Source organism: Mercenaria mercenaria, chromosome 6 (assembly GCF_021730395.1).
Source record: "Mercenaria mercenaria strain notata chromosome 6, MADL_Memer_1, whole genome shotgun sequence".
In the NCBI taxonomy this organism is placed as follows: Eukaryota; Metazoa; Mollusca; class Bivalvia; order Venerida; family Veneridae; genus Mercenaria; species Mercenaria mercenaria.
Genome location: NC_069366.1, coordinates 35,541,197 through 35,553,273, shown reverse-complemented (window position 1 = coordinate 35,553,273; position 12,077 = coordinate 35,541,197). Strand labels below are relative to the sequence as shown.

Sequence of the window (12,077 nt, the reverse complement as noted above, 5' to 3'; positions counted from 1 at the left end):
AAAATACAGTACGTAGCAGGAACTTGAAGTATGTCTAATATGTTTCCACAAACTAATGGAAATAATTGCGTTTTGATAAGTTTTTCATAAATGAAATTAGTGGGAAATCCGAAATTATTTTCGGAAACCTTTCTGCAGAGTTGGTTTAAATGAAAATTGCCGCACTCGTCGAATTTCCCCATTTATCATGTATGATAGCAGAGCTAGGGTTTTAGCAAAAAAAATTAAATTTAAGAAAAGCCTTTTGGCAAATTTTAACTAATTGTTTGCTAATTACAAGCTTACATACAAAATGAGTACAAAATAGATATAGACTCAGAGCTATAACCAACTCATATATCATTAAAAGATTTTAAGGGGAGTGAAATGGAATAAAGTAATACATTTTAAACGACACATTTTAGATTGTAAAAGAATCGAACAAGAAACTGAGTTCACGTACATGACAAATCAATATGACCATTAATGGAACAAAAAGGAGTAAAATAAATACAGAAATGTAACGTTTATGTATAATTACATTGAGGAAACAATTTTTCATAGTGAAATTCGTTAATGACTTTTACCTTGAGCACTAGGTATTTTTGTCGGCTTATCTCTGTCCTGGTTCTGATATATATACATATGACTGTGTATTGAACTGAAATATATGTATTTATAAAATGATTGAAACATGCTTCAGCCGAAAGAGGAATACGTAATACAGAACAACCTCTCCACACCGGCCCTGTCTTAAGCAAAAACCTCTACAACAACATCATCAAAATTTCACTCAACTGAAATATACCTCTCCAGAAGTTGTAATAAATCATTTCGCTTTACACTGTACGTACTCATGTTGTGTTAAACGGTCTCACATTGAGCTGCATGGTATCATGTTATATTACGGTGCATCGTAACAAGTTGTTCAAGGTTGTAGGACATTTGCCCCCCCCCCCCCCCCCCCCCCCCCCCCCCAGGACATTCCACCCCCACCATGAAAAAATGTACTACTGGACATTTGTCCCCAATTTGAAATGGCAGATAGGACATTTGCACACCCCCCCCCCCCCCCCCCACCCCACCCCTCGCAATTTTCAGTCAAAGAAACTTATTTGATGAATATGTTAATTACATTCAGGTGTTAAGATAAATAATAGCCTGTTATTGAGTTATAAAAGTGCTCATAACAATGTTATAATTTTTTAATTTGTGCATTGTTTTTAACACTCAAACTTGTTAATTTGGCAACTATCTACTAGAAAGATGTAAGAAGCAAAGACATTGTTATCTGCAATATGATAATTATCTTCTGCTAAGTTCCAAAACAATCACTAGGGGACAAAAATATGGGGGGTGGTGGCAAATGTCCGTTTCAGAAGTAAGCACAGGGGAGCAAATGTCCTATCTACAATTTCAACTGGGGGGAGGGGGCAAATGTCCAGCAGTCCACTTTTTTATTGGGGGGGGGGGGGGCAAATGTCCTGGGGGCAAATGTCCGGATCCCGTTTTTTAATGCATCGTTCCATGTTTAAATATATGGAATGAAGTTTTGTATTAAATTGTCTCAAAATGCAATGCGTTGAATGCAAATATATTGGACGGAATGACATTTTAGACTAGACGGGGTTGAAATGCACTGCACTGACTGACTTGTTTATGAATGGATTGTATATTTACTAATTTTGGCGGTAACCGCCGCCTATAGTATAGGGCAAAAATAATTAATTCATACAAAAGAAGAATGCACCGACAGTGCAAAATATCGTTTTCAGGTACAAAATTAGTTAAGAACAAGGCTTTGCAAACTGATTATTACGATATATTAATGAATAGAATCAAACACCGTTTAGATATTAATGAATATGGACATATATCTTTTGTAACTTACTCATGCACCCCAACTTGGACAAAAAGATAAATGTTCGTTTTGTTTAAGGTAATCACAAATGAACATTTTGACAGCTTCAGTGCTATATTAGAATTATTTATATTTGTATAATAAAGGCGAAAATAAACATCTCTGTATTGTTTCCCTTTTGTCTAAATGATTCAACGTGTCTGGCAGTAAATGGTCGTGGTGTGCAACATATTTGGAACATTTACATAGGTATCTTTACAGGGAGACGCTCAAAATCCCCTCAGTCAAAACCCCCTCGGCTGAAAAATGACATGGTCGTCAAAAACGCCTCAGCAGAAATAAGAAGGCGTTCATAATCCCCTCAACGGATAGTCAAAACCCCTTTGGCAAAAATGATGGGGCAGTCAAAATCCCCTCAATATGATAATAATCCCCTTTACTCAAACATTAAATTTCTTTTTGATCTCTTAGTCATTTTGAAAACAGCAATTGTGTTGAGTAGGGGACTTTTAGGAAAAAGCAGTTACGTTGAGTAGGAGAAAATAGTAGCTTTACAAGCGCATGCATCCGTTTGAACAAGCAGAAACTTTTTCCTCACAGACAGAAAATAACGAAAATTGATTGACATTTGTTTGTTATTGTCTACGAAAAGAGTACAACTGGAGCGCATCTGTTCAGTATAAAATACCAAGCCAATGCACTATCATCTTCTATTCAGGAATTTTAGCATTTGTAAACATTGCAAAATCACCTAAATTACATATCCTGGTGTCACAGGATCTTACTTTCACGCATATATCGTGAGGGAGTCAGTCTCTGAGTACTGAATTATTTCCGAATTCAAAGCTAGTAGACATGTGATTTTGTCTGAAATTAGAAGCTTGCTTTCACAGCGGCATATTAATATCAGATGCATATATGTCAAACAAACAGGCAAATTTAGAAAGAAAAGAAACCATAGAACTATTCCTTACCTGGACTGGAGACTGTAAGCAAAGCCTTCTGTCTCCACAGAATACAGACAAATAGAGTCACCAACACACAAATATTCTCCTACGTTCTGTGCCATTCTTTCAAATGTAGCCAATTCTTAAGGCATATCCCTTTGTGTGTTCTAAATTGAGACATATATTAGCACATTAAAATCATTCATTTCAAGTACAGTTAATGAATTAAAATGTGTACAAGAAGAGTGAAATGGGCATGACTCTAACACATTAAGGTTTGCTAATAGGTACGTATATCAAAGTACACGTATTTTAGTCAACTCACCTAATTAACTCACCTTTCATCTATTGAACATCTTATTATTATTGTGTAACAAACACAAAAGACATTTGTTGAAAATATTTATTGTACAAAGATTATAGAGTGTTTACTGAATACATATTGCCTTTGACGTTTTAATTTACAACTACAAATGAATAACACTGTTTTTAATCTAAGGAGTATCAAACGTTCAAAAACAACAGTTTTCAACTCTGTTTATTCCATGCAAACGGACAGAAATAGTTCCAAAACAAACTTTCTTTCTAAAGGAGCGGCAACATGGACAAATTTGATAATCTGTTCAAGATTTTACGAATATTAAGAGTCGGTAACGTTTTCCTTTATTCGCTTATGTGTATAGTATGCGGTTTGAATTAGCGGTATTTCAAAGTAGAATGTTGAAAGCTGTGCCACATACGTACCCAGCTTACATCATATATTACACAAGATTTATATAACGCATTTTACCTGGCGAACATGCTAATGTATATAGGCAGCCACTCAGGATGCCAAACTCATCCTCTGCCAAGAATGCGAACTGACAAGAGAGACATAGCAAAAGGAGGGAAAGGCATCCGTCAGCCTGTTCTGCCATCTTAGCACTTTCGAATTGACACTTGAGAGTGTTACTACTAGGCCAATAAGCCACCATAAACCAATAAAGGGATCGTAGTCGCGTGATCATGTTAGTCATATACTTTATTAAGATTTTAGTCAGTTGCACTGCTAATTACTTAAGGAAGGGTAAAGAGCTATCACTGACGGTTTAGTTCTTAAATCAAAATAACATATTTTAACGTAAACATATTCAAACTAAAAGTGTAAATGGTCTTGCAAAGTTCCAAAGTCGCCGATCGACAGTACTACCGGGTTTATATATTCTTACGACTTGAAGCCGTAACAAATCAAAGGGCATAGTATATTATAACGAAAAATCTCAACTGCCTGTGGCGGAAATTCGAACCCGGGTTGCTCAGGTGCTAGTGCTAAAGCTATTTGTAAACGGCCGTAGCACTTGAAGTCATCATTTATGATAACGTGTAAGCCATTTTGGCATAGAAAATGCCATTTTCGGCATGAGATAAAGTCCGTATTCCGGACAAGACCCAATCTTAGGACTTAACAAATCAAAAAGCATAGCCTTCTTATGACGAAAAATCCCAACTGCCTGAAGCGGGATTCGAACCCGGGATCACTCGGGTGCTAGTCCAATGCATTAACAGCTGAATTAAAGTGCCGACTCTCTAACGCCGTTGTCAGAGACCGGATTTAATCGTAGAGGGTATGCATAGGCAACCGTAACAATATAAGTGCAATGCGCATTACTTTTAATATATAATGATGTAACAATATAAGTGTCTTTGAAGATAATACTTTATTGATATAATGTTTGAAACCAGACAGGTTTACTTTAGCGATTTTTTTTCTCACGGGTTGGTGAGCTTTTATGCGATTCCGTTTTTGATACCCCCAGTTGGGTAGCCATGTCTGTTGAAGCTTATATTCCTTATTGTTTATGTTGCTAGTGATATGTTAACCTTTCGTAACGTGTACAAATAGCACAATATTTTTATCACATTCATAAAGATCTTCTTAATACAAATGTAGTTTTGTATTAAGGACAATATAAACAAACTTTTAGTCCTCAGAAAAAAGTGCAAAATGCAGAAAGATTTCAATAAAGCGACTCGTGCACACGTTCACGCGTTTCAGCCGATTTAAATTTGTTTTTCTGACAGAAATCGTTTAAATGCGAAAGTTGTGAAAGCGACTTGTAATACAAAGACCTTTGCATTTTGCAAGATACCCTGATAAATTGCCAAAAACATTTTTAAAATGTGTTATCCGTTGTAACGTTTTTAAAATAATTGAGAAATAAACAATTTTGCATTTTACTGATTTCTAACACATAGTTTTGCTAATTTTATCGACTTAACATTCTAATAATTTCTAAAAGGAAATGAACATGTTAGAAAGATTCACACTAACAGCGGGCGAGCGGCTTTAAAACTTAGAGGAACATAATTATGTATTTACAATATTACGAGAACTATCAAGTTTTATTGCTTTTTCATTTTATCTAATTTCGCCTTTTTTTTAATGTAAAAGTACCTGCATTTTGACCATTTTGTTTATTGTAGCGTAAGGCATACTTGACACAACAAATATTTATTTTCTCTATAAATATCATGTACTGATTCGAGTCGTGCAGGTGTGATGATATTGATTGAACTAAAAATAAGTGACTGGGTTCCTAAATAACATGTATAAGAAGATCTTTTGGAGGCATAGAAAGCAACGAGCAAATTGTAGCAGAGTCTGTTCATGATAGATATTAAAATGTTCGATTCCTCTAACATCTAGAAAAAGTGGAAACTCCACATGCCGCTCAACACAACAAAAACGAAAATGTTGCAGGCTTGGTTTGATTGAGCCTGTTCATGGAAGGTAGTGGAAATGCATGTTACCGTCCACGCCCTCTAGCCCCGGATTGAGCAGAACTCAACATTTACACATGTTAAAAGAACAAAAAGCAATTAAGAGACATCCGCAGATGTGTTCATACGGCGGTGCACATGGAACTTTCAATGCTACACTAGTGTGTAATCCCATGAGAAGCGGCGTATGGTCCCCATATTTGTCTTTAAAATGACGGTAAATATTTATACATGATTTATTACAATATCCAAATGAACAGCACTTAATCGAACGGAAGGCAATTAAAAAGAAATTAATGTACAGTCCCAAGAAAAAGACAGCATAATAAGAATGATACATTTAACATCAAGCCGATTCCGAGTAAGAATCTTCATGACTTGAGATGTTGTCACTACGTCATAAACCTATAAAGAAGATAATTTTAATAAGAAAGTACGAAAGCTGTTTTGCATAATCAAGATAAAAAATTTGAATGGCGCTTTTGAACAGTCGGTGATAGTGAAAATCAGAAAACTGTGGGTTAGTTGCGTTTGCAACTAGATGCATCTCATTTTCGTGCAACATTTAACTTGGTTGTAAAAAGGTGAATGATGCCCTACCTAACTAAGTTCTAACTCTTAATTTTCACAAAAATACGATTTCATTTCAAGATTGAAGAAAAGAAATCATTCTTTCTTTAAAGCTCTGACAAAATACTTATTTGAAGTTATTCCTCGGCGCATTTCTTCAAATACAATTATTATAATAAAATCAAATTAGGCCTTTATTACAAAATAGTGGCAAAGAGTTTTGCAATGTCATATAAATGCTAACACAATGCAACGTACATGTAGATTTAAGGAAATATCTTTTTTGAAATTTACAGTATTTATCAGAGAACTAAATGTCTTACCACATACATATTCCAGAGAACATCCACAGTCCGCTTTTGTATTCCTTAGAAATCTTAAAATGGTATTTAATCTACATGCTACATTTATAACCAATGTTGTAGGTAACAATAAATACTTTATACATCTTTTTTACTTTTACGAAGACCTTTACAATCTAGTTAACATTCACTTTGACTTATATGTCCATGTGACAAAGGTGTTATGGATGGTGTGGATATATGTCTTGTCCAAAAGTCCTCAAAATGAATGTCCAAAAGCTATATTAAATTTCATGTATTCCTTTCAAGAGACAACTATGGTTTGGACCAGTCCTTTACGCAATATATTCAAATAGCCGTCTTCATCAACATTTATCAATAGAAAAAAATCTAATTAGTTGGAACTCTGGTACAGCCTGAAATCATAGGCCGGCCGTATTGGTACAATAGATTCCCATCCCCTCGTTTTAGCGCTTTCAGTTTGATTTCATTTTTTACATAACTGGTGACGGAGACTCGACATGGAAAGCTGAAATGAACGGACGTAGCCTTTGTCACAACATGCTTCTCATTTGCTTTCTGAACCATCAAGATGGCATGATGATACGAACGGAATAATATTGTATGGTTTTACTGCATGGCTAAATAAATGCAAATATCTCTCGTGTATTTTTGGTAAAATGAAAGCGTTGTCAATAAAATTGAATAACTGACTTGTAGGAAAGAAATTTGGTGAATACAATAACGTCCGACAACTGATTATCTATAGGTCGAAAACATGCGCGAGGTCTGCATAGTAGTGCAATATATCTTAATATTAAGCTAGAAATATTTTTGCGTATGCATTAACACTGAATGATATACAAATGAAGTAACGTTTTTATACTGTTCGAAAACGTGAATGCTTAAAGTTCCTTGCGAGATGCGTTTGGTATACGTTAATAGATACAATATTATAAGTTTACACTCAACAATTCAGAGCGCCAGAAAACATAAAACGAATCTATATGTAGTTTTGCCTTAACGTCTGGCCTAAAATTCAACAACATTGATGGATGTTTATGCACCGGCTTATAGCTTTTTTCTGTCTGAGGATCACAAATGTCACCATGTTGGTTCAGGAAGCTATCAAGAAGCACCATGCGACAAAGGCTAAGTCCGCTCATGTCATCTTTTCGTATCGCGTCTCCGTCACCTGTTAAGTTAAAAATGTCTCACTATGAGTGTAGTGGAATTATTTATGTCTTGCTGTGTACAGATGTTGTTTTACACCATGCGCACTTGTAACTTTAAGGAAAAGCTCATCAGCATTGAAACCGCCCATTTAGCTCTGTAGGGAGATCAGTCTTATGTGGACTTGCATAACTGGAAAATTGGTGAAACAACGATGCTTCTGTATACCCATCAAAAACAGTCAAGACTGCGATCTTGTGTTTAATATTAGTTGAAGTTATTTGATATTCAAAGAAGAAGGAAGAATAGAATTTTAATAGCGATTGGTCATTTTCCTAACCAAGATCCGCCAACATAAAATCGCCCCTATTGGATGTACGCACGTATTGCGTGTTCAGTGTACTGACTAAAGGTTAAGCCTTAAGGTTAGGTTGAACATACTATTAAGTTTAATAGTGTCATTCAATGCGTGCGTGCACTCAAAGCGAGAGAATTAATGCCGACCAACCAAGATCGCATCAGGGAACGCAACATTATCAGTTGTATCATATACACGAGTAATCGGAGTATAGTACCAAGTAAGTATTTGTTTAACAACAGTCTAGTTGGTTCACCTATTCTGTAAGAGACTTGTTTGAGAAAAAGAAACACATAAAAGTAATAAATCTTTCTACTGGAATCTACAAAAAGTAGGAATATCTTGAATTTTTAAAGGAGCAACACTTTAAATAGTTGTTTTTAAGACAGTGAAAAAAATATATATGATATATAATATATACGAATTTATTAATAAGAGTCTACAATCATATGAAATGTAACAGTTTTATAACACGGGACCCATAACGTCTGGAAGTAATTAATATAAATTTTAAAAAAATGAGCCGCACCATGAGAAAACCAACATAGTTGCGAACATCATCTGCGAATCAGCGAAGTCTGGTCAGGATCCATGCTGTTCGCTTTCAAAGCCTATTGCAATCAGGGAAACAGTTAACGAACAGCATAGATCATGACCAGACTGCGCGGATGGTTTTCACATGGTGTGGCTCAAATCCTGTCCGCATCAATTCTGTTGCATTGTCTAGAATGATGTTCCTGTGATTTTGTCCAAAAAAAATATATATTAAAACTTGAATAAACTTTGCAACTATCTCGTTGATGTATCTTAAACATTCCAAAATATTTTTTGACAAATACGCTATTTGACAGAACGTGATTGTATTTTTACAGTTTTTTAATGAATTATTTCTTTGAATTTTAATTAAAGATACCAATATAACATGTAATGTAACGAACACTGCAAAGTGCAGCCATTCTAAAGATGTTCATAAATTTATATTTTCTAAATGTATATTTTAATGTATTAACATATTTTATCTCATTATTTTAATTATATGTGGAAATATGTGTAACAAAGCTTAAATGTGGAAATTTATGAAACAAAAATTATATGTGGAAATTCGTGTTGCAAAATTAAATGTGGAAATATGTGTTACAAAATTGTATGTGGAAATTAATGTTACAAAATCCTAAGGATTGAATGCAATAATTTTCTGCTGTAATTTGAAATGAAAATTCCAATTCTGACAACGTGAAAATTGCTCAATCATTACCTGGCAAAGGGAAAACTACTTTAGGATACAGACATTACAAAAGATAATCACTACAGAATGGAATTAAGAAAAAGAATTCTCTTTGTCTTTTGAAGAAACAATTTGACTTATAATGGAATGTGTGTTCTTTCGAGAAAAAAAATTATCTTATTTTTCAGAAGGCATGCAAAAGCTATGATTGCTACTTATTTTGTTAATCCTATCCAGATAACGTGCTTCGATAAATGAATTTCACGAAGGAGCAGTTCAAGGGTGTGGTCATTTTATATTCCAAACCGGTTCGTTCCTTCACAAATAACTCAGCAGGCAAGTCGACACTTCATGTACGTAAGTAATTATTCTAGCATAAAACTGCTGTTCTGGTCACTTTTCGGGGGTATTTTAACAAGAGAGAAAACGTGTGTTAACAGAGAGATTCTCGCGCTCACGTGCAGTTGTAGCACCTTTTTATATATGCGCGTTCCGTGGCAAAGCGTAAACGTATTAAGGCCTCAAAACGGATAATGCAAAAGGAAATGACGTCAAAGTTAAAAAAAAACACTCACATATTCCCTTTTTCGCGTTTTATGCTAGAATAGCGTTAGAGCATGTTCATTTCGTGTTATAACATCTTCAGAATCCCTCGGGATACTGCAGACGTTATAACACGAAAAAAAAACATGCGTTATCCCTACAATAATAACGTACATCAAATGTTTGAAGAGCTAGAGTTTTGTAGTATAGTTGTCACAGAACAGAAACTGAAAGATAAGAGGATTCAAGCGAAATGCAGATAAGTTGTTGAACAAACTTTATCGTTTAGGTTAGGCCTAAAAACAATTTCTTGTTACCGGTAACATGTTCAAAAAATAGGTTAGGTAGGACGTTTTTATCAAGTGAGACTTTTCGGAAATTATTTCCGAGTCAAAAAATGAATACATGTAAGGGGATTATGCCATTAGAGCATCAGTAAATTGATTTCTAACATCAATGGCCATGTTTAAAACATAAAACGTGCAGCTTTTTTTTAAACAAAAAAGTTGAAAAAAATATTCTTCAAGGCCATTAAAACATTTAAAGTCGGGCCAAAACTTTAAGGTAAGTCGGGATACCGGAAACAAACAATTTGGCCGCCTTACTACGTATTTCATAAAATGTAAATGAATGTTTCATTGTACATGTAGTGACATTTTTGGTTGGCGGTCTTCAGCGTGGGATCGACCGTAGTGATTTTCTTTATCGAGCACTTCTAAAGGTTGTGAAGCCTTTTAAAAATGAAAATAGAGCTTCGGCCTTATTCTTTATCATGGTGCATGGAAATTAAAAAACGTTTGAAGGAGAATCAAATTTTTAACACGCAGTTACATGCAAGGAAATATGCAAAAAGTATTTCCTTCACAAACATACAAATTCTCCTATCATCTCTAAACATAAAAAGGCGACTTGCAGATCCAGGCTCGGCAATTATACATACATACAACCATAAGTGATTTTTGGTATGTCCGGCTCTATTTTTTCATGTCAAGGTATCTTTTAACGGTACATGTATCTATGAAGGTACGTAGGTATGTACATAGTTGTAGTGTGTTGCATGGTACCAGTAATTTCCAGATATGGCTTTGTTAAGCTGTCGCCAATTGCTTGAATAATAATGACTTGCAGATCCAGGCTCGACCATTATTATACACGCAAACATAAACGATTATTAGATATGAATTCCTGAAATATTTCATGTAAACAAATAAAATTTTTCTGCTTTCGTTCCGTTTCGTAAAGTACCAATACCTGTGTGGGTATTGGTACTATGCGAAACGGAACGAAATGAGAGAGGAACGGCTAATTTGGTTATATGTATGTATTATGTAATTAAAGATGCTGACAACTACAAATTAGAAAAATACTTAGAAGGAGAATCAGATTTTATAACACGCAGTTACATGTAAAACGTATTCCCTTCACAAACATACAAATTCTCCTATCATCTCTAAACATAAAAAGGCGACTTGCAGATCCAGGCTCGGCAATTATACATAGAAACAACCATAAGTGATTATTTGATATGTCCGGCTCTATTGCATGTCAATGTATCTTTTAATGGTTCATATACATATGAAGGTACGTAGGTATGTACATAGTTATAGTGTGCTGCATGGTACCAGTGATTTCCGGTTATGGCTTTGTTAAGCTGTCGCCAATTACTTGAAAAATAATGACTTGCAGACCCAGGTTCGACCATTATTGTACATGTAAACATAAACGATTATTAGATATGAATTCCTGAGATATTTCATGTAAACAAATTAAACTTTTCTTGTTTCGTTCCGTTTCGCAAAGTACCAATACCTGTGTGGGTATTGGTACTTTGCGAAACGGAACGAAACGAGAGAGGAAAGGCTAATTTGGTTATATATATGTATTATGTAATTAAAGATGCTGACAACTACAAAGTAAAAAAAAAAAGTTTGAAGGAGAATCAAATTTTATAACACGCAGTTACATGCAAGTAGATATGCAAAAAGTATTTCCTTCACAAACATACAAACTCTCCTGTCATCTCTAAACATAAAAAGGCGACTTGCAGATCCAGGCTCGGCATTTATATATACATACAATCATAAGTGATTATTTGATATGTCCGGCTCTATTGCATGTCAAGGTATCTTTTAACAGTACATGTATCTATGAAGGTACGTAGATATGTACATAGTTATAGTGTGTTGCATGGTACCAGTAATTTCCGGATATGGCTTTGTTAAGCTGTTGCCAGTTACTTGAAAATAATGACTTGCAGATCCAGGCTCGACCATTATTGTACACGCAAACATAAAACGATTATCAGATATGAATTCCTGAAATATTTCATGTAAACAAATTAAACTTTTCTTGTTTCGTT

At 34.8% G+C, this 12,077-nt stretch overlaps 1 protein-coding gene across 1 annotated transcript in view; it reads right to left on the bottom strand.

Annotated features, from left to right (window-relative positions):
* LOC123550555 (inositol 1,4,5-trisphosphate receptor type 2-like) overlaps nucleotides 1-2,909 on the bottom strand; it is a 73,478-nt gene extending 70,569 nt beyond the window's left edge. Inside the window, exons 1-2 of the mRNA XM_045338987.2 lie at nucleotides 2,815-2,909; nucleotides 567-640 (exon numbers count right to left, since the gene is read on the bottom strand). Of these exons, the coding sequence (XP_045194922.2) occupies nucleotides 567-640; nucleotides 2,815-2,909 (169 nt within the window). The remainder of the gene's footprint in view (nucleotides 1-566; nucleotides 641-2,814) is intronic.
* Nucleotides 2,910-12,077: the final 9,168 nt, after the last annotated feature.